Raw genomic sequence first — 26,931 nt, forward strand, 5'->3', positions numbered from 1 at the left:
TGACCAGTCGCTATTCTTTATTGTCTTTATATTTCATTTGGCTAGCAGATTTAACAAATCTTTATTTTAATTCTTTATCATTCACATCGCTATTCACTGCATACAATCAATGACTTAAGCATATTGATTGTTTCTTACTAAATGCATCTAATACACTCATTCATGATGAAGTCGGTTTGATCTATTGGTCATATTATAACCATTACGTTGGCCATATTGTTGATGAAGTCGTGCTTTCAGATTTGTATTGATTTGTCATTCAACTGTATTATAACGTCAAAAACTTTTCAAAATTGATATCATAATCTAATCACTCTTCTTTATGTTTCATCTGCAATATGCTATCGCTGCATATCATTCATAAGCTTTAATCATTTCTTCTTTAGAACATTCAGTGCTCTTGTCTCTAATATGTCTCCCTTATCTATTCCTTGTTTGTATATAGTCAAACAATAATTAAGTGGACTCTTCTTGACTTCCTCTTCACACAGAAATCTCTTCTTGTCATAATACATTTTTAATACATTTTCTATCAATGACAATTCTTGAATGGATAAGACTCTTTCCTTTGACATCAATGATAATGATGGCAACTGTTACGTATATCAATATTTGCACTATGGACACTTGACATCAATGACAACATTTCCAACAATGTACTTTGACATCAATGACAACATTTCCAACAATGTACTTTGACATCAATGACAACTATTCCAACATCTCTTACTAGATCTCTACCATTGCCAGCATTATTCTATCTAGGAAAGGCCTTTCCAAGTCTGTTGACAAAAATTCTTGTAACATTAAGACTCGTGTGCTTTGTAAACTCAGAGGCAATGACATAATGCACTTCCCCTTTTCTTTAGGGAGGATTCTTACAAAAATTCACAGCATACCAATGGGAGCCTTACTTGGATAAGTACTATGCTTGGTAAATCTCCTGCAGAATGAAGGCAATGGCCCAGTGCTTCAAAAATAAGCCAGATTTTTTCATGAACTGGGGATCTTCATTGAAAGGCTTGATCATTTTCCTCTTTTGTTGAGAAAATAGCTAGCTACACGGTAGTCTTTAAGTATGTTCACAGAACCTTAGGGTCTTGTGTTCCATAAATACCCTATTAGATCTATACATCATTGCTTTCTCTTTGTCGCGCCATAAATAGTTTTCAATTTCACATATAGAGAAAAGGACGTTAAGTCGGATCTCTGTCCCAAGGTAGCAGCTGTCTTCTTTTTAACCTTTTAAGGAAAGATGTGGCTCTTGTGATGGTTCTCTGAAAATGTTGTTGGACAAACTGAAATACTTCCTCCTTGAAGATCTAAGTTGTCTCATTTAAGACAATATATCTGAACTTTGATGTTTGGATTTTCATACCATTTTGTGTCTGAGGGCTGGGGGAGGAGGGCACAGGCTTCTGACTGGGAACTGTTGTTCATCCCTCAAGCCTTTACTGAATTCTTTAGGTGTCAGTTTGGGCATGGAATGGAGGTGAGGGAAGGGAATGGGGATAAGGAGCATAAGTGCAGACAAGCGGCAGATATCAGCTCCTTTATGCATGAAAACAAGCTATTATTTTTGGATATGATGCAGAGAAATTCTCCACAATATTTGACAACCACACAAAGAACACTTGTGACCAAGAACTAGTCAAGGCAAGCAACAGTCATGAGCTAATATCTACAACAGACTAAAAAAATTAACCCAACAATGGCAGTGGCACTATCTATATCATCTCATTAATTCCATTAGTTAACCAAATCAATGACACTGATATTAGTACAAACCATAAGCTTGACTCACACCGCAGACTCATCTCCCAACTTTTGTGTGGGGGCAGCAAGCAATTTGGTAAAGGAGTGTCAATATACAAGAATAGAAAGCAACAGATGCAATAGAAATTGTCAGCCCAATTATTTAGCATGGTATGCGATTAGAATTTAAAAGACTCATGGATGCTCATTCCCCAAACAAGCAGAATCAAATTGTTCAACATAATATATAATTTTAGCAAGAGAACATTAAATAGATTAATCATAATGTATTAATTATTTACATAGTAGCCTTATATATGTATTTGGAGATATCTATATAAGAGGCTCCATAATATAATCTTATTTATCTAATTTACTTTTCTATAAAATTTACATATGCTATCTTCTTCTTACATATGATAGATTGCACATGCTATAGGTCACTAGAAATCAATAATGGCTTAGATTGCCAAGCCTATACCTATTTTTAAAATACTTTCAGAGAGCTTGAAAATTTCAACAACCTTTAAGTTGCAAGCAGAATTTAAAAGACTCATGGATGCTCATTCCCCAAACAAGCAGAATCAAATTGTTCAACATAATATATAATTTTAGCAAGAGAACATTAAATAGATTAATCATAATGTATTAATTATTTACATAGTAGCCTTATATATGTATTTGGAGATATCTATATAAGAGGCTCCATAATATAATCTTATTTATCTAATTTACTTTTCTATAAAATTTACATATGCTATCTTCTTCTTACATATGATAGATTGCACATGCTATAGGTCACTAGAAATCAATAATGGCTTAGATTGCCAAGCCTATACCTATTTTTAAAATACTTTCAGAGAGCTTGAAAATTTCAACAACCTTTAAGTTGCAAGCAAATAACACAAAAATAAATTAGATCCATATGAACAGATTCTGCAAGAACCAAGCATTAAGCAATTTGCTTGTGTATAGCAAACCATTATTCAAAAGAACATCGCTATCAACATAACAATCACTAATTGTCAAACCCCTGGAAAGAGATCCACAGTTTCTTTATCATGTAAAATATCGACAACATTGCAAGTTGAAAACGATAAGAAGATGAAAACGCGGCCTAGTAATATAGTAATGTAAGAGGAGATCATAAAGTAAAATGCATCATTCAAGGTATTCTTGATCTAAGTTCAGCAATTCTGGTCTAGCACTATTGTAAAAGAGAAAAATAGACTGTTATGAAGAAATGAACAGAAGGAAAAGCAACCACTACAGAGATTTCATCTATATAACTCATCATAACTACACAAATGAACAAGCTCCAAATTATAAATAATCATGTTGCAAAGTAAAGCACACCTCTGTCTCAATGGCAGGCATATCGATGCTGTAATTATGGCCTCTTTCAAAGAGGTTGTAATGATTATGGTTTTGTAATACTATTACAGGAACAAGTATCCGTGTGGCCAAGTCAACAGTCTCAAACCTGCAATGAAAGAATGCTGGGAGTTAAACAACCAGACTGCTCTATCAAAAGAGAGATTTTAAAATATATTAAAGACACAATACTACCTACTGAACAAAAATTTAGAAAGGGGGCATATCTTGTTTTAAGGAACTCCATTCACAGGTGTAGCAAAATACAACAGGCAAACAAGGTGTGCAGCTTCAAACTTCTTTCAATATAAATATTAAATACTGTTGTGATGTTTTCACACATCACCCCATTACAATGGGGACTCCCACTTTTCGCTTTTTAGGGTAGATGTTTCACTTAGGTTGTCTTAGTTTAGCAGTAGTCTCCTAGTTTCAGCCTTTGCTTATGAGAGGGTGTCATGTCAGAATGCAAGAGATACTTAAAATAATCCTAAGTGTCAAGTTGCCTTAGAGTTTTGATTTATTCTGGCTAAGTGTTGAGTTTCAATTTTGCCTTATAATGTGAGCATAATGTGTTTTAAATGTTGCAAAATGATGTGATTTTTGTGCGCAGGTGTTAAAAGTTCCTTTAGGGATCATTTTCTTGCTCCTAGTAGGTAAATTAAGTCAAAATTGCACATTGTCCCAATAGATCCCAATTTTCCTGCTCAAAATCTAGTTAAAATGATGAATGTCCCGATGCATAACAATGAAATTTGACAAGTCTGGACATTTTTTGGTGTGAAAATCATCAAAGACCCGATGGAAAACATGAAGTTAAGGCCTAAATATGGGTTTTCCGATGAAGGACGTTTTTCCCTGAGTTTTAAGGTATAAAAGGACTTTTCTCCGATGGGTCATGATTTTCCCCACTCATTTTCCTGATGAGGGGTGTTTTCCCGAGAATTGTCCTAATGGAGTATGGACCACATTTTTCCACTGGGAGGCCCAAAATTTGACTAAGTGTTGGAAATTTTCCCAATGAGGTGCGAATTTCCTCAAGAATGAATGATGAACTTAAATGCGGACAAAATTCCTTATCCTGATGGAGGTCGTTTTTCCCAAAAACCAGTTTATGAACAAAATCAAGGAAATGAATGCAGATGATTATCCAGATGGGGATCGAATTTCCCCAAAATGAGGTTTATGGACTAAAATGAAAGAATTGGGTATCCAAATGACCCACGTTTTTCCCCAAAGTGGATTTCTCCGAACAAAGTGAATGAAATTGTGAATTCTAAGTGTCTAGATGGGGATCTATTTTCCCCAAATGCCAATTGTGATGAGTTATGAAGAATTTTAATGCAAAATGTTTTTTTTGGCCATGATTTTTTCCTCTTTTGCGACATGGCTTAAGCATTTTTATCGCACCTTCTAGTTATGTTCTGTGTGACGGGACGTGTTTGCAAACCAACATGACTTCTTTCGATGACCTGTGCTTTTTCTGGGTCACGATTTGCTGGACTAGGGCACGACGGTTTTTTTGTCACGATTTTTGGTGTCTCTACATCTGAGTCTTCTGCAGCCTCATCACCTTCCGTTTTTCGCAGGCTCCTGTTCGTTTTTCAGCACATCTATTGGTGATTTTTTTCTTGCGATTTCTTGCTGCATCTTTTTTTTTTTTGCGGCAGTCTTGAAGGACGGCATTCATGATTTTCTGGTGCACGATTTTTGTATTTGGAAAATCGTGCTTTTTTTTCAAACCTGCCCATGACTGTTCTTCTTGGTACATGACTGATGTTTGATTGCAGGTGATTTGTGGTCATGGAAGTTTGTTTGCGATGGATCTAGGTTGTCACAATCTTGGTTTTTTTTTTTAATTGGGTCTTCTAATTTTTGTCACTTAAAATAATTAATTGGTGGGTTTATATTTTTTATCCTTAAAAAATATTTGTGTTTTATAATTTTTATCCTAAAAAATTTATTCTATTGGGTTTTATAATTTTTATCCTAAAAAAAGTTTATTCTATTTGATTTATAATTTTTTACCTTAAAAATTATTCTATGAGGTTTATAATTTTCTCCTCAAAAATTAATTTAAGGGTTTTTCTACTTTTGTCTCAAAAATCGTCCCGTTTTAGGGTTTTTCTGTTTTTTCCGAAAAAATGATGATTTGTAACTTCGGTTTTAAGGGTCGCACCTGGAGTTGTTGGCACAAACATCTGCAAGCGTGGTATCTTGCAATCTATTTTGGAGTTTCTGGAGTGAACGGTGCTCAGTGCTCATCTGCAAGAGTTTTTGTGGTTTTTGTCAAAATCGTGGTTTCAATTTGAGAAACTATTCTCATTGTCTCTAGCTACAAGGAGGGACAGTTTTTGTGATGTCCCCTTCTAGCTAGAGACATCACTCTAGCTTGTGATTAGCCTATCAGAGACCCTCGTAGGCTAGTAGGATTGGATAGAGGGTCACCTTGGCATGGAGATCTTCCGGGGGACAGAGCAGAGTACACTTCTAGGTTGCCAGAGTTTGTCTATGATGAGTTTTGCTTTGAGTTTGGCTTGGCCAGGCTATTTTTAGCAGTGGGAGATGGACCCCAGCTATTTTTAGCAGACATCATGGTCATATGGGTGGTCAACTAGTGAGCTCCAGTTTCAGACGGCATAGCTAAATTCAAAATATTCGTGGAGTTAGACAAGTTTGAATGACTTAGCATTTATTATTAAGTGATTTAATAATAAAGTTATAAAGTGACTTTATATTATAATCACTTAACTTGAGGGTCAACTCATCATTAGACGGGGCCATGTTTTTAATTAAATTATCTGAGCCAGACTATTGAAATATTAAAATTAAATGCCCATTTAATGATTAAAATCATTTTTGACACCCAAAGTGAAATTAAATGAAATTACAAGCAAAATTGTAATTAAGAGGATTAGGGTACGACTTGCAAAAAGGATAAATAGCGTTGAGTTTGGAAAGAAGAGGATGGCTATTTTATTTTGACATTGTGAAATTGAAAGGGTTTTGCTCTGGAGACTAGGGTTTTCAGCCACCATTGGAGGACGTAGTTGCTTCAATGTTCACCATCTGAGCTGATGAAATATTCAGTGATATTTGGTTCCAGGAAGACTTCATTCAGAGGTCTTATTTGCATCTAATTGCGCAAGATTGAAAAATAAATTCACGAGAAATTATTGCAGATTTATTGAAGAATTTTTGGTGATTAACAAGTACGGTACGGATTGCTACAGTACCGCCGTATGGACTGCTACAGTGCCGTGTGAACAGTACCGCGTGAATAGTGCCGCCGTACGGATTGCTACAGTACTGCGTGAACAGTAATTTTTTCAAAAAAATTAAAATTTGCAGTTGGCAGATTTTTTTCAACTACTGGGACAGCAAAAATCAGGTTTTTATCTTACATTGTAATGAATTTGTTTTCCAGGCATATTGGCCATAAAACAGAACAAACATTCCCTTGATAGTTTCGTAAATTAATTCCAGCAGTAATATTATTGTTCTAGTATTATTTTAAGCATAGGAGTTTATTCCAGTATTGTTTCATTGCTCATTATTACCAAAAAAAAACACAAAAAAATCTATAAACATTCAAAAACCAAAACAAATTCAAATCTATTGCATTCAAAAGAAACAGTCAGCAGAGGAGAGCCAAGTTGGGTTCTTACAGTTTTTTGTTTTCCCAACATCAAGTTGGAAGGTTTCTAGTTATCTTGATCATTAACATTTTGCAGATCCAAGGAGGGTCTCAATAGCAGCAAAGTGTTCTGAAGAGAAGGGGCAGCCTTCTTTGTGTTCGTGATTAAAAGACCTGCAGATTTTCTTTTGTAGGGTTGTTAAGACAATGACCATTAAGGGAGGGTATTAAAATAATAATGTAATGTTTCTAAAGGTCATCTTTAGTGAGTTTAGTCTTAATAGTTAGTTTCTATTTTTGTATTCAGTTAACGATTGTTTCATTTAGAAACATCGTCTTGTACTTTCTATTTAATGAGACTTCATCTCCATTGGTTAATATAACATCGATTTACCATAACACTTAAGAGATTTGAACTTAGTACTCCACAATGAGAACCCAACACTTTTAACCAATCAATCTCAACCCCTTGGACACCACTCTACATATAACATATAGAATGTTTAAAATATATAAAGATTTGAGCTTACTCTAGCAACATGTACCAGTTAACCAGAACCTTGGTCAAACACAAAGGACATTGCTTGTTTTATAGGCAAAAAATGAAACTACCAGATGGTTTTGCAAAAATATTGGGGATGGAGCCTCTTTGTGTGATCCCATTGTCTAGGCCAAGATAAGCCCAAAATTCACCAATCAAAACAAAAAGTACCACAAGACTACATACACTGGGAAATACAAAAACCGTATCATAGTGAAATAGCACCATAGAATAACCATTAGCCCCCACTAATGACATCAACTAAGAAAATCTGAAAATCATATATGAGCATCAGCCATCTTGAGGGCCAACCCAAGTCACCTTTAGCCTATTTTTTAAGAAAAATTTACCGTATAATGATAGAACCATTTAATGATAGCCCATTTTAACATCCAACTATCATCTATAGTGCCCCATCCCCACCATATGGCAACTCTTTCAGATTGGGGTAAAAAAATTAAATCTTACAGCTCAGCTGAATTGGTCTAGGAGTTGTCAAATTACTCTTGGAAGTTGGAAACATTTTTCTTTGTTCTTATTGCCTTTATACTCTAAATCTATCATTATCTTGTTTAAGGTATGAGGCCTCTATGTGCTCCTATTAAAGATTCACTGAAGTTATGACACATAGATCTCTCATTCACATATTATAAAATTGTGAATAATGTTAATACAATATCAATACAAAAGTTATTTCAATGGGACAACCCAATGCATATATTGATACTTGAAAACAGAGTTTCTTCTCGTATCCTTTGGATAATGATTCATGAATCATGCCCTTGTTTGATTGTGTACTATTATAATGCTATGTTGAGATATTGTAGATTAAAATGGTAATGAAAACGTTTTGACCATGTGAAGGGAATGCATGATAAGAATTGCAAATATGAAATGTTGAAGCTTATCCAGCATGAAAGTTACACTTATCCGTATGGAGGTGATTAGTATACAACTGCACTAGTATAGACACAGCTATATAAGAAAACGCTATGAGATTGTATGAAAAGTGTCAAACTGCTGTGTCTTTAAGGAGTTCCTTGGGAATATTATGTATTCTATTGGTTGTCTTGGATTAAAGCCTCTTCAGTTATTTGTGCCTGTTGCATTTGAATTATATCTTGCACTTCCCCATATTCTATATTTCATACTCGCATTGTGTATGTAGTAGTTGGATTATGCTTTGTTTAGGATCATAAGAGGAGCCTTTGGCGTTAGTGGATCGTAAGGAAAGTAAACACAAGAACTAGCAAAGGAGTTATGATTGTTGTTTATTGTTTACCACTACCATGACATTTCATACAGTCTTCTTGAAAAGGGGTTAGCGCCCAAAGAATGATGAACGGAAGCCATAGACTTTCTTGACATGATACACCTAAAAAGTGTAGGTATAGAGATAGTCTATACCATTCCTAGAGTTCAGGAGCACTTATGTAAGGACCCTTTGTTGCCAATATGTTGGAGGCAAATTTTGTTTCCATGATGTTATTTGCTAATATTGTATATTTGTTCATGCCATCTTGAAGTTAGTCTCTTTAAGTTTTGATCAAGATAAAATGGCTTTGAAGGGACCATAAACCCTGTACAATACAAGTCACAGCAGTATTACAGCAACCTAACAGCAAAAACAACAAAACGACTATTACATTACAGCAGGATAATGAAATGATAATTTGATATTTACAAAGGAGACAAAAGACTCCCTAAATAGAGAATACAAGACGATCTTTCAATAGTGGAAATGATTGAGAATAGAAACATGAAAGATAGAAATGAAAGTTTCTAAATACAAACTAAACATCAAAGATAACCTCCCTTAATGGTCATCATACTAACTACCCTACAGAAGGTCTTTTGGTCACGAAAGCATAGAAAGCTTCCCCCTTCGCTTCAAAATGCTTTACGACTAGAGCCTACTGCTGAGACCCTCCTTGGTTCTGTTAAACTGTTGGAACCACAACCCCAAAAAACACTTTAAACACTAGAAAAATGTGTCAACAATCTATTAAATTGTAGATAATCTTTGTCAATTTGCAGAGATTGAGTTGACATGAGCGTGTCCATATATTTGCAAAGTTAAGTTTGGTGGTATTGTTCTGTGTAAGAGAAATGCTTTTGTGAGTGCAATCTGTCAACCATAACAAGTTTAAAAGAGGTCCTTGTTTTCTGTGATCAACAATAGCATGAGAACCATTGTTTTCTGGCTGTGTTTATACGAAGGTTTAGCAAGTGTTCCATTTTTTAAGCTAGCATCAAACATAAATAAATAAATAACAAGAGTATCAGTTTATGCAAGTACCTTTGAAGGCCTTTGTGATTATGCTTGCAAGGAGCAAGTCAAATATTGCGACTTGAAAATTTCTGTGAATTTTGAGTTTAAGCTTTCCAGTTTGTTTGTTTCAATATTTTCTCCAAGTTGTTTGTGATTTATTTACATTTCTTAAAATGTCAAGTTTGTAGGTTTTCCATATTTGTTTTGAATCAATTCCAATTATTGTAGGTTTTTAACTTATTGCCTTCTAATTTTTTTTCAATTTTTCAAAATCACAATTTTGCAATTTTATTTTATTTTTCAATACTAGGATTTTCAACAATTAAATTTTATTTTTTTTGTTCTTTTAATGCCAAGGCTTGCAATTCAATCAAATGGCATAAAAAAATGAAATGTGTAGTGAAAGGGATGCCACTTGAAAGCAAGGCATACCATGACCAATCACAAAATTGACCTTTTGCAACTACTAAGACCCAAAGATGAGTGGAGGCATCAATTGCCTTAAATACCACCTTGTACAGACCACTTGCCAAAGTGTACAAGTGTCCCCCAACATTTAGCCAGAGGTTGAAAGCAACATAAACGCAAACCTGGCTTTGATTGCACAAAAAAAATTAGAGACTTCAAAAACACAAACAACCACTGCATTAGTACTGAATCCCACTATAGTGTGAGAAATAGGGGAAGCTATATGAGCAAAGATTGTGGACTCCCATTGTGGTCCATGAATTCATGGCTTGTCCACTGCATCAATCGCTAGTTGTATACAGAGTTCTTTTTTGCCATGGACCACACAAAATTTGCAAGTTTCACTTAAAGGTACAAGTTATAATAAAGACAAGCATGAGGAAGTAGACATGGCTTGTGCAAGTTTTTGCTATTACAATCTTTATTCAGCCTCACAAGAAGACTATATTGAGAAAATTTGGTCACAGCCTTGACCATTGCAAAGAAAGGGAACAAGGCACCTAGTCAACATGCCTTAAGTGGGCCACTACTCTAAACAACAATGGCAAATCCATAATTTGTTGTGAAAAAGAAAAACAAATCTTGGCATGAAGATGAATGCAACATACCACCATATGGGTGGATAGCTAAAGGAATTGCACACTCATTAAATTTCAATTTGCTTCAAATGATTATAGGCAATCTTGAAGTCCATTGACACCTAAAACGTAGTCAAGAATGTGAAGAATTTGAGTCTAATATAGGAGATGGTTATAGTAGATGTTGACAGTGATAGATAATGCAGTAGCGTATGTGGCAGAAAGGAGACTCCTTGATTAAAGCTGTAGACAAACTTGATTGTGTGAAGTGAAGAGTAGAAATCACCAAGAACATTATCAAATGCATCTACAACCACCCTTGGGTGCTCTATTTGATGAGAGAGCACACAAAAGGGAAGGGAAGAACCTTGTGCAAGTGATAACACCTCTAAGGAAAATATTTGTGAGTGAAGTGGAGAAGAGTGGAAAAAAAAATGTAGGAAAAGTGGAGAAGAGTGGGAAAAAAAAATTAATGATGTTTTTGTGAAGACTGCTAATGAGATCATCAAAGTAAATTCGTATTTCTTTTTAAAATTTAATTGTATCCTTTAAGTTTGTAAATTCTGGTTTGTTATTACTGGATATTGTTCAATTATTTAAAGTTTCCTTTTTAGTTGCAACTTTAATTTATTAATAGATGTCAACCAAAAATAAATTGGAGGAGGCCATCCAAAATTATAATAGGAGAGGTCTGAGAAAGTTTGAACCCATTTGAGACATTATTCATAGGTTGAACAATCAACTCCACCAAGCCATTCATGCAGCAGCATACTACCTAAATCCCAAATGTTTCTTCTCAAAGGACTTCAAGGATATGGAAAGGTTATGGAGGACCTCTCAACATGCATTTGTAAGATGTCACCTAACGTTGAAGCCAAGGACCTAACTATGGAAGAGCTATAGAGATACAAGCATGTTGAGAGGAGTCACTTTGCTTTCCCACTAGGTATTTAATGGAGAGCCACCCAAACATCAAGTAACAAAAAATCTCATCCTTCACTTCAATACAAATCTTTGATGTGTGTGATTATTGCTTACTTAGAAACTTGTGAATGTTTTCTTTTGCAATTGCTTGGTAGGAAGATTGAGGTGCAAAATCCCAAATCTTTGAAGGCTAAAACTTTGAATTTTGTCTCAACCTTAAGGCACCTCTAGATGTGAGCATTACTGGAGTTTAATTGATTTCAGTAAAAGAAGAAACACAACAAGTTGACACAAAAGTGTCTCAATGACCTTACCTTCATGCAATACAATTGTTGCCTTCTTTCAAAAAAGGTGGAGGGCTCAGTTAGTCATAATGTGAACGATGTGGAAAACACTAATCCATATAGAGACTGTACTATACTCAATGAGAACCCCATGTTTATAAAAGATGAGATTGTAAAATTTGAGAGACAAATAGAGAAAGGTGTAGAAAAAGTAGGGAGGCATTGGATTGGAGGAAATCATGGTGGAGAATGAGGATGGTCCTAAGAAGTCATTACCTTGTATTTTGATGGCAACGCGACGCTACAACCAACACAAAGTAGGACCCAACCATCACTAGGATGCATACGAGGAAGAAAACAAATGTAAAATGTTGTAACTTGAATGAAATTGAAAAAAATTTTGATGATTTTCAATCATCATGATGCGATATTGTATTCCTTTTTATTCTAATCTAATAGAAAACACTTTTCTTATGTTTTACAAACTCATTTCATATGTTTTGTAACTTTATTTTGCATGATACTTATGCTTTCTAATGAATTTAATATTTTTTTATTTGACAAGTTTTTGACATATCGCCAAATCAAAGTCAAAAATTGGGTCTACTGAATTTTGCCATGTCATGAGTCTTGAAATTCTACCACTGATAATACAATCCATTACAAAAAAATAGCCTATGGATTTACAAAGGATGACTTTTAATGTGGTTTTTTCAGAAAAATAATCCGATCTCAATTCTCATGGGAGATGGAGTAAAACTGTTTTGCCAAAAGGCATACATTGCATTTTTACACACATGGGCAAAGTTTCATTTTAACCTGCCACTCAAATAAAAAGATATAGAATTAATACTACTTTTTTGGGCCACTACACAAGGAAAATACAATTCTACAATAAAATAATTAATTCTAACAACCTGTTGGAGTTGTACAAAAATGCTTCTATGTGATGTTTTACAATGCTATTGACGCAAATAGGCAAACTTTCATGAAGAGGTTTCACCTGGTGAAGGAGAAACCAAATTAATTCAATTCTAGGTAAATTGTCAAAAACTCAATTAAATTGGAAAAATGGTATGAGCTGGAACAAAATGCTTGTGGGGAAAGGTTGAAAATGACAGTTGACACAAACTGACAAAGACTCCTTCCAGATTGAACATTGGATTTGCTGCAGATGAAATATATAAATACCTAAGGTAAAAAATCACTAGAAAATATTTTTATGTTAAAATTTTTAAATGACCTTGTAGCTCCAAATATGTTAAAACTAACACTTTATATCATCTTCCTTGTATGAGCAACATTTATCTTAGGTGCAGCACTCTTTCACTTCCCCATTGATATGAAGTGCAGTCTTTAGCTTGAAATAGTAAAGAAGATTTTTTTTAACGTCCAACCATAGTGTTGTCTATTGATCGTGATCTAAATTGAAATATTATAAAAACGATTTACTCTTTTTCAAAGATGGGCACTTCACCTCAAAAGGCACTTCAAACATCTATCCTCTTCCACACAACTTGCAGCAATTTTTTTTATTTATTGTTAATGGTACTAGCTGTTGAGCACCTTCTTGAATGTTCCGTTCTGTCCATTTCTCTAACTATTAATGATTAAAAGAAAAAACTCATGTATGCTCCTTTAATCTATTGTTGTCTTCCTCAGTTCATTTCCCCCTCGCAGATCAAAATCAATCATGTTTGTTCTCAGCTAAACAGCTCTCAGATTTTCCACAGAGACTGCTACACTTCTTCCATAAAACGTTTATGGTTGTTTTGTTTAATAAATGTATGCTATGTTATCGTCCCTGCGTTTAGGCTAAAAGATGTATATATTTATGATTTTTACATATTTGTTGCATGGATGTACCCAAAATGCATATAATGTCCCCCTGCCCCTACTGGTGTACCCTAAACCTCATACCTGAGCCTAAACAGTTAACTTAGTAATATAATGCATAAATCCCTTAGAAGTGCTTATTTGTTTGTTGACTGCACAAGCATTTTAAGTTCCAACATGTTTAGAAAGCTACATCAAGTTAGGGTGCAGTCTCATGAGGGGGCTTAAGCTTCTATTTTCATGGAGCAGGAGGTCCCATGAAACAAAAAAATTATGCTACGGGTTTATTTAGAATCTTTTTCTTAAAAATAGAAGCCCCTACTTTTTAGGACTGCATATTTCAGCGGGTGAAATTGAGGTGGGGCTAGAAATTGCCCCACCAGCTTAGGGATGATATTTGCCACTTGTCACATATCTAAGTTTACTGTGCTGTTAAAAAAAAATTTTGGAGGGACAATAAGTTTTTTAACTTGTTTTTATCATTGCAAAAAAAATAGAAGACAAAGCTATGTATTCATGAGATCACCAGCTTTCTTAAATTTAGGAGCTTAAATTTTTAAGCTGAATAACACTACAAAATTCATTGGACCAGTAGCTTTGATATATTCCTAAAAAATCTCAGCAGTTGCAGCTCTATTTTTTAGGAAGCCCCCCTCCATGGGACCCCGGCCTTAGTTTATACAAGACTAACAAAGAGGCCTCAGGGACCATAAACATGTTGTTAGAAAGTGGCGAGACTGGTTTCTATACAAATTTGATCAATTCAGATTTGTTGAATGAAAAGCTAAAGAACCAGATGCCCAAGCAAACTAGTATAAACTGAGATTGCCATCAATTAACATAATTTTGAAAGATAAAATTACGCACAAGATAAGACACAAAAGAAACTAAATCACACAAAAGCTTTGAGATAATTAGACATGTAAAGCTAGCCTCCTATGATTTCACATGCCTTGAAATTTTAAAGAACAAATCTAGTTCAAAAAATAATATTAACTGAAGTTGAACAAATATTAAAATAAGTTCAAATGTAATAATTTCAGGAGGACTGTGTACAGAATAAATATTAAAAGAAATAGATAATAACTCACACAAAATCTTTGAGCTAAGGACATGTAAAATTACCCTGCTATGGCACCACATATTCTTGAAATGTTAGAGAAAACGTCTAACTAAGAAACAAGTATCAATTAAAAATATAAAAATAGGCACCAAAGTTTGAAAACCACAATACCGGACATCTGGAGCTATAACATGCTCGATAGTTGTAGATATAAGGGCCGAGAGTTGTCCAGTAACTAGTTCATGTGTGGAACTTGCACTAATAGGATCTTGACCTCTTGGAAAAAGTATATTTAACAACCTTGGAACTGTTCTGTAACTTACACTACCTTCCTCTGTTTCTATCTTTCCATATGTGCATGGACCTGCAGAAAGGTCTATGACAGCATATCTGTAGAAGATAAAACAGCAAATGTGGTTATCAAAGCCAGTAATTCCACAGAAAGAAATTATATGACAGCATAGACTTATCAAAAGCTTGTTAATGGCAACCTTACGGACAAAATTTTATTATCAGAAAGGCACTATTCCTTGGACATTACTTTTAATTCTGACTATCAATTTAGTCATTAAAGCATTGCATGATTAATTTAGCCATTAAATCATAGCATGGAGCACTCAAAGATAAGTCCCATGTTGTAAGCATAAATTCCTAATTATACATATAAATTGGATTTTCCTAACACCAAATTCAGAGAAAATTCTACTTATTCAACATTTGTTTGCTGATTCTCCACTCTTTAGTTATAAAATTGTAATATTTTCTTGTTCAATCAAGGGACTCCTGGCCATATTCCATCACTCTCTCACACTAAGGCATACTGATCTAGATCGTTAAAGTTGGTGAACATAAGAAAATGGTACTCAGCTGAAATAATTCGCGAATGATGCATGTTACTTCAGCAATCTAGTAGTAGATAACATGAATAACAACCACCTTCTGACTACTTGTGTCTATCATTGTAGTGTTGCCAAACTAGTGTGATTACAAACTGAACACTGAAATTGAATTCTACAGCTACTTGATGTAATGGAGCATAGAGTTGACAAGACGCTCATTGACAAACATCTAGAAAGAAATATCATACTAACATTATTGATCAACCTCATTGAAAAATGTTGGTTATGACGCAATATCATGTCAAAAACTAGATGCCAGCGACACAGAATCTATCCATCTCCCTAAATGATCCATAGGCAATGTTGAGATATGCAGGTAATATATTTAGAGTGATATTAATATTAAAACCAAGTATGATAACCAGCAAATAATATGAAGTGTCAATTAATATGGGTTATATGTTCTTTCCGAAATTCACGCTAAATTCAACTATCATATTCATTCCTTAATCCAAATCAGACTTGGCGCAGATTGTCATATCCCCACCATGACAACCATATTCACACCATCTCTAATAAGAGAAAAATGTCATGTTTCAAGACATCACAATTTTCTTAACTTAAAGCAAACCCAAACATTGTTCTGACTCCACAAGGCGGGTGTATACATGGCATCCACATATGTAAATGATCAAGAAGGAAGATTCTCTAGGACAGCGATTTCATTATTATCCACTAAATAGCAATTTGCATATTTACAAAGGGGGCAATTACAAATAAAACAGTGGCAGATCTTTTTTAAGGGACACATTAAATTAGTAACAATTAAATTAATAAAAATCTGCAGTGGTAGAGGTAAAAGTCACCCAGAAGAGACGCCCCTCTAGGAAGGAAGGGATGTGATTATGAAAGAGGCATGACCCTTCTCTTCCAAGGAAGAGGTATATATAAGGGAGATCAACAATCAAGTCGCAAGGAGGTAACTGGATCGAATAGGAACAGTTCTGATATAAGTGAGCATACAGTGACTGAGCATTAAACCAAAAATCTGATATGGGATAGTAATTCTTGGGGTGGGCAACATGAAGTAATTCTAAATAACTACCCACATAAAAATAATATGAATGCAATCTAGTTATATTATATTATATCAATCAGATCAGATTTGACATTTAATAATAAATAAATAAATACAGCAGTTCCAACATATATTGTGGCTTTGGTATGAGTTTCTTATACATAATGAATATTGTTTCTCTCTGCTCATTGCTGATTAATAATATGATGTTTGTTTATGATTATTTAACATATATATATATAGCATACATGCCATGATATAAGATTCTTTATATGTTTTGCTTAGATACTATAATCAGCCATGATAGGGGCAATGAGGGATTACAAGGAGGGGAAACAGCATTGGGGTCCTCTTCTAAGTACACCACCTCATGGTAATGACGTCACCTCATGATAGTGGGCCGTGGAGTCCCATGAGGCCAAGGGGGTACAAGGGGTATTGCCCTTGGGCTTGGAAGGGAGGGACTTTCAGGGCACCCTATTGTGATTACACCTCAACCCTCTATCATGGTGGATCAATATACTAAGGAGTCCAATCATCGGAAGTGGAAATGGATGGCATGATGAAGGGGAACGGTTATAGGACACCTCACTAGGTACAGCACCTCATATGGATGGCATGGGCCACATGGGGCCAAGAGGGATGGTATATCCGCGCTTGAGACTAGGGTAGAGGATCTTAAGGCACCCTATCAAGTCACCTTATTCTAGCTTCCCTATGGTTGAATTTCCCCCAAATAGATTAGAGATATCTAATGATTAAGTCAATGTTCCTAACCCTGGTAGGAAAGTTACTTGGGAATTGTGATTTTAGGGCAAAAACTAGGGCATTTATAGAAGGGGGCATTTTACAGATTTATGTTATCTGCAGCATAACTCTGATATAAAGGCAAGAGCGAGCTAATTGGTAACATGTTGACTCAATTAGCACAGCATATCTTTAGTGGTATTTTTATTCCCCAAGAGCAAAGCACATTTGTCATTTAATAAATTTAAGAGTTCAAACTTCAAAAGTAGGAAGTACTCACTTTTTCACCCAGGACCATTATGATACTACTAGGATTACTAGCTAGGGCTCAACCAGACCAGAACATTTTCCAAAAGACATTCTCTAGAAAATAACACATCATAATTATATAAACCTAACTTTTGACAAGAAGGAATATTTGTTATTTTATTTCTTACATTTGGCTCAAGAAGCACCACCATCCTTTATCATCTTTGCCATTACTATCTTGGTTGAGTCATTTAAGAAGTCTCATTTTGCCATTCATCAAATTGATTTAATATTGAGATTAATTTTCTTATAATAGAATGCCCCTAAGTGGATCATGCTGCTATTTAATGATAAATGAGTACAGGCAACTAGTTGTTAGGGATATTTTTCTTCTCTCCTAGAAAATAAATAACGATGTAGAATTTGACCTTCTCTTATCCACTTACTGTTCATTCAAACAAGAGATGTGAACATTAGTCAAAGGGAGAATTTTAAGGTAGATATCAATGAGTTTCTGAGTCTTTTCTGTATCAACTCTTCACTTGTTATTCTTATGGAATAAAATAATAATACAACCCACATGCTCTAAGAGACCTCAAATAGAATCTAAAAACTCAATTTAAAGTATTCTTCTAGCTCAAGGTCAACTTGCTCGTAATAAAATTCGAACTCTTCCAGCTATATAAAGATTACTTTAATCTCTTCATTACACATGGTCAATCTCTTCATTACACATGGTCAAAGGAATAAGAATATTACTTTAAAGTTTTAAACCATCAATAAAGTAAACTCAAAGGTATATGTAAGTTACTTCAAAGTGATTATTACAAGTCTTTCTTGTCGGTGCCAGAAAAGTAGAAAAAATATTCAGGAATAGAAATCAAATAAACAATGACATATAGTATTATAAATATTGCCAAATAATATGCATGTCCTGATTCATTAATGGTTTTTGTTTATGACATTTTTTTCTTAATAAATTCAATGCTTCTCTGAATTTTCAAGATGGAGAGTATAGATAGAAAGGCATGTCCAAGATGGTGAAAAAATTCCCGAATTTTGGGGATGTGGAGGCACAGAAGATTTAATACATAGCTTTGCAGTTGTAAAATTAAACTGCTAAAATAATTAAACGTTCTACATAGCTAACATTCAAATAAAAATAACATCTATGATATTGAACATTCAACAATGACCATTGAAAATTAAAATCCATTATTGAATTAAATATTGAACATGTCTATGAAATTCTTTATAATAATATGTGATCATCATATTATCAGTGATAAAAGTTATAGTTAAAAATCCCCCACATTTCGTTTTTCACCAAATATGCTCTTTTTAAACAGCAGTTGAAATGAGTAACGCTAGGATATCCCCAATGCACCCCTAGAAGATGGGGGAAGTCCCTTGACGTCTTGATGTCCCCATGTAATCCCCTAAAAACAGGAAACATCCCAGGGAAGGAAAAAAATCCTATGGATGTCTCCTCTACATCTTCACATCCCACAGGGGACAGCCCAGAGGGCAGGAGATGTATCCCTGTGAAATACTGAATAAATTGTAAATTGAATTATCTATTCAAAAAAGTAATTATGTTTTCAAAAAAATAAAATCAGGAATTGAAAGTTTTTCATATTCTTTTTTAAATCAAAATTTCTGATTAGTGAACTCTTCAGAATTGTAGTAACTAGTAACATCACTATAATTTTGAACTCTTGCCACTTTCTAATCTATCAGAATTTTGGACATTGGTTGGTGCTTCCCAATATTTTATTTTCAAAATGTCTAGTCTATCTGGAAATTTGGTGTGTAATTTCATTTGGACACAAGTGACAGAAGCAAGCCTGAAACATAAAAGAAAGACCTGAAGATACAAACAATGGTACATTAAAAGGCAACCTCTAGCCCTCACCTGCCTGAGCTCAACCACATTTGTGATGCTCCTCCTCCATTATAACGATACCGATAAATATAATTCCCCTCTTGCTGCTTCATTTGCTCAGTGGTAAGTCCTTCAATTCTGGCATATGTTAAAGTATCATAATCAATTTCTTTATTCCCAGGGTCCATTCGAACCTGTAAGAGAAATTGTATTAACCAGAAAATCTCTTGACCGGTCATGTATCCACAATTAAGGCAATAACAGTTTTATAAAGAACCCATAATATAAAGTAACGTTTACATTTAAATTGAAAGCTTAGTAGTTAGTTACATTGAAAATATTAAATTCCAAATTCAACGCTTATCTTGCATTCCAGAATGATCCTAAGGACTCACTGCATTATAACATACTATCCTCCAATTTTCTGCATCTTCATTAAAATGCTAAAAGCAAAGTAAAAGAAAAATATTGAAACGTGCCATCCTCCATTTCTCTGCACCTTCATTAAAATACTAATAGACAAAGTAAAAGAATAATATTTGATTTCTGTATCTATCTTCTGTAGCTATTATTATCCTTTAAACTCTTCACCAAGAATTTCTACGCCTTTAACAGTTTCAAACTCACAGAAAGCCAATATTTAATCTGAAAATAGGAAAAATTAAATAGACAAAGAACCTATACCTTGTCGAAATTTAGAATGAAGATTGCATTTGGCACTGGCCCATTGATCTCTGCAGCAGAAGAATCTTCTTCAACACCAAACAAGTAGGTGTAAAGTCTTTGAAAAATTGGCTCAATGGTTTTTGCTTCAACTTCTAGTAGTTGTACTTCTTTTCCATACTCATTCTAAACACAAAACCACCAAGAAAACACCACCAGAATCATAGCCAACTGCAACACTCTACAATCCATTACCTACTTAAAAGATTAAAAAGGCTTATGCTAATTTCCTTGTCACAACAGTATGGTCAGTTCATTACCTGCCTTGCTGAACCTGAAGGTACCATTGCACTCCTCACTGCTTGCTCCAAAGCTATCAGCTCTGGTTGCCCAACCTGCAACCAATACAAACAGATGCACAAATACTCAAAAACAACTTTCCAACAATTTTGAGAGCACATAATTCACTCGCAGCAGCTCTAACACATAAATTTTTGTGCGCATTTTGTGTTCTAATTTGCTAGATCTTACTTGTATGGATGTTTTGATTATTGCTTATGAATATTAAGTTATAAATTTAAAAAGTTTTTTCTCATATTGGTTCTTCCCCCCCTCTCAGTATAAGTGCGTGCGTGTTTTCTTCAGATATCACCTTGATGATGTTCTCTCTCTCTTGTGCTTCAGGGTTACAAAGGAAGGAAACTAAGGAGGGTTTGTAATGCAAGTGTTAATGTATTTACCTAGCTTGTGACCTAATTATTGGAAAAAAAGATAACTCTTATACTGCTTACTCTTCCCTTGACATTTTTTATTGTAATGTATAATGTTTGTATTTTATAGTTATGCCAACATATAAAAAATGGACTTGTACAAATTGTACTAATTGTAGAATCATTTTATGTATTTTAGGAAAGAAAAAGAAAAATCAGACAAGTATTTGACTCCTTTGACTCTGGATTACATTGGCAAATCACCTAACTCCTATAGAAATACTGATTGGCTGCTTAGTTCCTTAAATTTTCTGCCCTAGTTCCTGGATGTGTTGTCCAAATAAACTCCAACCAATTCACCCTGCTCAATGATCAAAATCTACAAGAAATCCTTTGGTTGAGCAATAGGAGTGACCTATGGCTTAAATGGTAGATGATTTCCCTTCAAACTACACAGATGGTGATCAGCTAGAAGTCACTTATGCTAGGTTAAACTTAGGATTTTCTTATCAAAATGAACTGCAAAATTTAGAAGGAATTGGCAAGATAAGGCTAGAGTTTCTGACCTAACCTTGAGGTGCAGTTAGGGTTTGCATCCTGTTTACCCTCTGGGTGAACAGTTTAGAACATACAAATAGAATGCTTAACGAAAGACGATAATGCCATAGATACCAGATAAGATCAAGCAAATGTAAGAGATACTATTTCCATTCATAAACATGTGTGTCTTTACAAGTTACCTTCCATGGTATATAAAGGTACCGAGGGGATGCGAGGGGCAACCATTGCACCCGTAACTACCATCCCTCGATTACCTTACTAACAAAGTAAAGCACTACCTAATTAACTACAGTTTTATTCCCGTACAATATTACTGCCAACATCATCCCCCCCAAAAAAGAAGGTCGTCTCCGAACGACTTACAAACAAAATGGGGAATACATTGCTACAATAGAACCCAAAATCAAAAACTAAGGGGGTGCAGAGGGCGTCCCTGATGAAGAAGGCGTCGGTGGTGGTGTAGTGGTGGAAGCCAATCGCCCACGCAGCTTGTACACCTGCTCAGTCCTCCTCTTCAAATCTCGTTCTGCCACCATCTGCCTCTCCATTGCAGTCTTAACCATTTAGGCTGCCTCCAACACCTCCTTCTCCTTCCTGTCGATGCTCTCCAATGACCTAGCCAATCAAGTCTCTAACAAAGCTCTAGATGCTCTATCCTCCTCCAACTGCATCTCCATCCTCGGCCCGGTTGCCCTTTCCTCCTCCAACTGCGTAACCAAGGCAAACTTATTTGCTAACAGAATGTCTGTTGCTGCCCGAGTTTGTGCCAATGTAGCCTCAACCTCCTGAAACCTGGCAGCCAACTCCTCCTGAGCCATCATTGCTGCTACACGCAAGACCTCAGCGGTGGATGCCATATGCTATGTCCTCTGAAGCTCAAAGTAGCCTTCTCAGAAGGCCTGCTCCACTTGTCTCAATAAGGACTGCATCCGGGTCTCTCCAACTCCCTAAATGAGGCGCCAAGCCTCCAGCATCCACAGGTTCTCCCTCTCAAGCCACCCGCCAGACTCAAAACACCTCACAAACTCTTTGTTGCATCCAGTGCTGACAAAAGTCAATAATCTCTCCATCCGTTCGACCACCGTGGCATCCTCCTGGAGTCTCGCAGAGGTCACAAGCCACTGAGCTCCTAGAGTCATATCGGCAATGAACTGCTCAAACTCTCCCAAACCCTATTGTACTCCAACCGTCACCCCCTCATCTCTGCAAGGACTCATCACTACATCCGGGGAGGGCGAATCAGCCCTCTGGAGCTCCCTACTACTTGGAGAACTCCCTCCCTCCAGATCAATAACATCCAGAGAATGCATCTCCTTCCGTGGAGATAGAGCAGCCTCGCCTACAGGTGCCATGGGTGTGAGCTGGTAGCGGCTCAACTAGGCACTGAGGTCATCCTAAAATGCGCCAGTTTCCACCATTTCCTTCTATATATGACTCGGCACATCTTGCTGAATGGAGGCCCCCACACCCTCCAAGATACCCGGTTGCTCTACAGTGTCCACCACAGGGACTACAACAGTAATAGAATCGTTCCCTAGTGTGGTCTCGGCCCTAGGTAGTGTCATAGCAATCATCACCCAAGATTGACCAAAACCAGGTACTAGCACGGTGGTGACTGTACTGACTATCCCCAATGAGCATGGCACCGCCAAATTGCAAGTCACTGGTAGGCGTGCTAGTGTAAACTGGACCCTAGCCGGATTCAATGTTGGAGCAGTGTATTGGTGAGGATCCTTCGACGCCCGCCGATTCCATTACCTCCTCATCCGGCAACTGGTCACCCCTTCTCTACCTGCCAACCGAAAACTCTCTCCGCTCACCTAGGAGGTGTCAGCGGATTCCTCCTTGCCACTATCAGCATCCTCCTCATCTGCGTCAGACTCCTCCGTCTCCGACTCCATTTTTGACATGGCGGGCTTCTTCCATTTCTTGCCCAAACGTGCTTTAGCGTCGTGTGTCAAGACATCCAAATGCGACAAGTAAAATATAGGCGGTTGGTCAGGTGCAACACGACCCTGTGGCTCCAATGGCTGTGGGCCTGGGGTAATCTGCGTGCGGACTGCATCAAGAAATAGCCCGATGGCGTGATGTGGCATGTAGAATTTCTTAAACTGGAGGGTCATGAATTCCTCCATCCTATTTGCCAGCAATGATGCCCAATCATACACCACTCCATTGCACAGCCCATTCATTAAGACAATTTGTGCAATAGCTATATCAGACACACGGTTGGCACCTGTAAGGCGACTCTTCACCACGGACAACAAGCATCTCCATACTTCCTTCGCCAAAAATGATTTCTTGACCCTCCTTCCCTTACCAACACTTTTGAGGCTATCCTTTTCTGCTTGTGTGAGGTTATCCCACAACATCAACTGTAGCAAGGTGGCACAGACGTCTCGAGTGATTTTCTGCGAAGTATCAATTTGTTTTCCCTTCACTCCAAGTATCCCAAAAACCCTTGTGACCTTGCTTGTCGTGAAGGAAACAGTTATCCGCTAGTGCTGGTATTCAAATATGATCTGGCGGCGATGTCTATCATAGGTGCCAATCATGGAACGCAAAACTACCTCAAAATCTTTTATACCAAAAAACTAGCATTTGTACAGCCCAATGTACCTGTGCCTGGTGGAGATTTTTTTTATTGGGTCGTCATGAGATGTCTTCGTCCACCAATTCCTGGAATCTAGTCCATTAAGACCCTCAAACACAATGTTGTCCACTGTTACCTCTTCCTTCTCCTTTGCCAACTGGGTCTTCGAATGATGTTTCTTGCCTTTCTGAGTGTTGCTCATCCCCAGGCTACCTGCAACACGCACACTTGATAGCAAAACTCTCTTGCCTGTGTCCTTACTTGATTCAGCGGTTCTTCTCCCTCCCTGTAACTTTTCTTCTAACGATTGCAACTATTTTCTCCAATCCACCTTATTCCTATTTGTGTCCATTGAACCAAGATTAATTACTTTAGTCTGATTTTATTGCTCTATAATCTCCTTGCATGTGCCACTGTCGCCGTACGATCGCCTTGCCTTAATCGCCCACTGTACCTATACCGTCCGAAAGTGTTTTTGCTAACTTGCCTAGTGTACTGTGTACGGTAACCGTACGATGGTGATTTATTTCCTCTGTCGTCTGCTATCCTAGGTTTTATGCCATGTTGGTCGTACGGTTGTGCGGTATATATTAAGCAATTAAGGGCGGCGGGAGACACCGCACGGAGTGCTCCACCATGCGGGAGCACGTGGCTCCACCACATGGGAGCACGTGGGCTCCACCGCACAGTGAGCACTCCAACTTGTTCAAGACATGCAATCTCTCCCTCAGGCTCTCCATGTCCCCCAGTCGATTCTCGATTGCAATGCAAAGGCTTGGCACCATGAATTCTGCTGGCACAACAGCTACCTGCTAGTACATGAGTTGGAACAAAGTCTGGCTGGTGGTCACCTTGTAGGTTGTGCGGTAGGCCCACAAGACCGACGGTAATTTTTCTTCCCAGTTTTCTCCCTCGACACCGCAAGACTTGTAAATTACCCCCACGAGAATCTTGTTGGTAGCCTCGGCCTGCCCATTGGCTCGCGGGTAATAGGGGCTGGACAATGAATGAAAAATTTTAAATTCAGTAGTGAGGAGTTTGATGACGTGGTTCACAAAATGTCCACCCCTGTCGCTGGTCAACTACATTGGGATACCATACCGTGTAATGATTTGCTCATAAATGAATCTTGTTGTACTTACGGCCGAGTTGTCAGGCAGGGCCCACGCTCAACCCACTTGGTTAAATATTTTGTGGCTACCACAATGTAGCGACACCTCCTGGCGCAGCTGCCCTTGAGTGGCCCAATAAAATCCAACCCCCAGTGCTCGAATAGTTCCTGAGCATGCGAAGGGTTGAGGGGCATGAAATCCCTTTTCAGCAGCTTCCCCACTCTCTGACACGTATCACAACCTACTACCCATTCTCTAGCATCATTATATAATGTGGGCCACCACACGCCCGCTAGCAACACCTTTCTTGCCGTAGTGTCTGGTCTCATGTGGCCTCCCGCGGGCCCCTCATGTGCCTCCCTTAGAACGCTTGGCACCTCTTCCTCCACACACCGACGCAACACCTTGTCGGGTCCCATTTTATACAACAATCCATTAATCAACTGAAACGTGCGGCTTCTCAACACGAGTTTCCTTCGTTCTCCTGATGGCATACCTTGCGGGAACACGGAAGTGGAGAGATATTCCTCGATGGCAGTATACCATGGTGGCAGTACTGCGATCTTGAATAGGTGAGCATCTGGAAATTCATCATTCACCCCCTTTGGCGGCTCTCCGGACCTAATCCGAGACAACTGGTCAACAATGACATGGCTCTTGCCTGGCCGTACAATTATTGTGAACGTGAACTCCTGAAGGAGCAATAGCCACCTGCTTATCCTGCCTTGGATGATGGATTTGTTTGTCAGCAAGTAGTGCCGAAATTTCTGTACGGCATAGACCATTCTAAGGGCTTCCCTCTCGGTGGTACTGTAGTTCTTCTCGGCTTTCGACATCAACCGACTGGCAAAATAGATGGGATGATCTAACCCATGTCCCCCTTCTTGCGCCAGTGTAGCCCCAATGGCATAGTTCGAGGCATCCACGTGTACATGGAATTCTCAATCCCAGTTTGGATAGGCCAGAATGGGTGCTGCCACTAGTCTCCTCTGAGTTCCTCGAATGCTTCCCCTTGTGTCGATTCCCATATGTACGGTTCGCCCTTCCTTGTCAGTTTGTCCAGTGGGAATGAAAGTTGGGAAAAGTTCTTAATGAAATTCCGGTAGTATCCAATGTGTCCCAAGAAGGACTTGACTCTCCTCACATCAATAGGCGACTCCATTTCTACAATTACCCATACCTTATCCAGGTCAGTTTTCAGTCCATCTTTGCAAACGATATGGACCAGCAACTTTCCTTGTGGTACCATAAACCTGCATTTTCGTGGATTCAAGGCGAGCCTGGCCCTTCGGCATCTCTCCATGCACTCTCTTAGCGCTACCAAGTGAGCGTCTTCACTTCTGAAAATTGACCAGTCATCCAAAAAGGCTTTAAAATTTCCCACAAGCATCTTGTCGAAGATGTGAAGGACCATCCTCTAGAAGGTTGCAAGAGCATTGCACAACCCGAACGGCATCCGGTTGTACGCATAGACTCCGTCCTCCACCACAAAGGTGGTCTTCAACTTGTCCTCCTCAACTATCGAAATTTGGTTGTATCCCGAAAAGCCGTCCAGAAATAAGTACATTTCATGGCCAGCCACCTCCTCTAGGATGCTGTCTGTGAAAGGTATAGGAAATGGTGACTGCGTTGAGGCACCAAAAATCCACGCAGATGCGGACCTGGTTGGCCTCCTTCAGTGAGATCACAATCGGCGAGACCCACTCACTTGTCTCCACTCGAAATATGATGTCGGCCTCCAGCATCCGTTCGTTCTCTTCGT

At 37.4% G+C, this 26,931-nt stretch overlaps 1 protein-coding gene across 1 annotated transcript in view; it reads right to left on the reverse strand.

Moving 5' to 3' along the window:
* LOC131043062 (uncharacterized) overlaps positions 1-26,931 on the reverse strand; it is a 197,457-nt gene that overhangs the window by 120,692 nt on the left and 49,834 nt on the right. Inside the window, exons 3-7 of the mRNA XM_057976403.2 lie at positions 20,514-20,588; positions 20,215-20,379; positions 19,561-19,724; positions 14,904-15,122; positions 3,112-3,238 (exon numbers count right to left, since the gene is read on the reverse strand). Of these exons, the coding sequence (XP_057832386.2) occupies positions 3,112-3,238; positions 14,904-15,122; positions 19,561-19,724; positions 20,215-20,379; positions 20,514-20,588 (750 nt within the window). The remainder of the gene's footprint in view (positions 1-3,111; positions 3,239-14,903; positions 15,123-19,560; positions 19,725-20,214; positions 20,380-20,513; positions 20,589-26,931) is intronic.

This window comes from Cryptomeria japonica, chromosome 7 (genome assembly GCF_030272615.1).
Source record: "Cryptomeria japonica chromosome 7, Sugi_1.0, whole genome shotgun sequence".
Classification (NCBI taxonomy): Eukaryota; Viridiplantae; Streptophyta; class Pinopsida; order Cupressales; family Cupressaceae; genus Cryptomeria; species Cryptomeria japonica.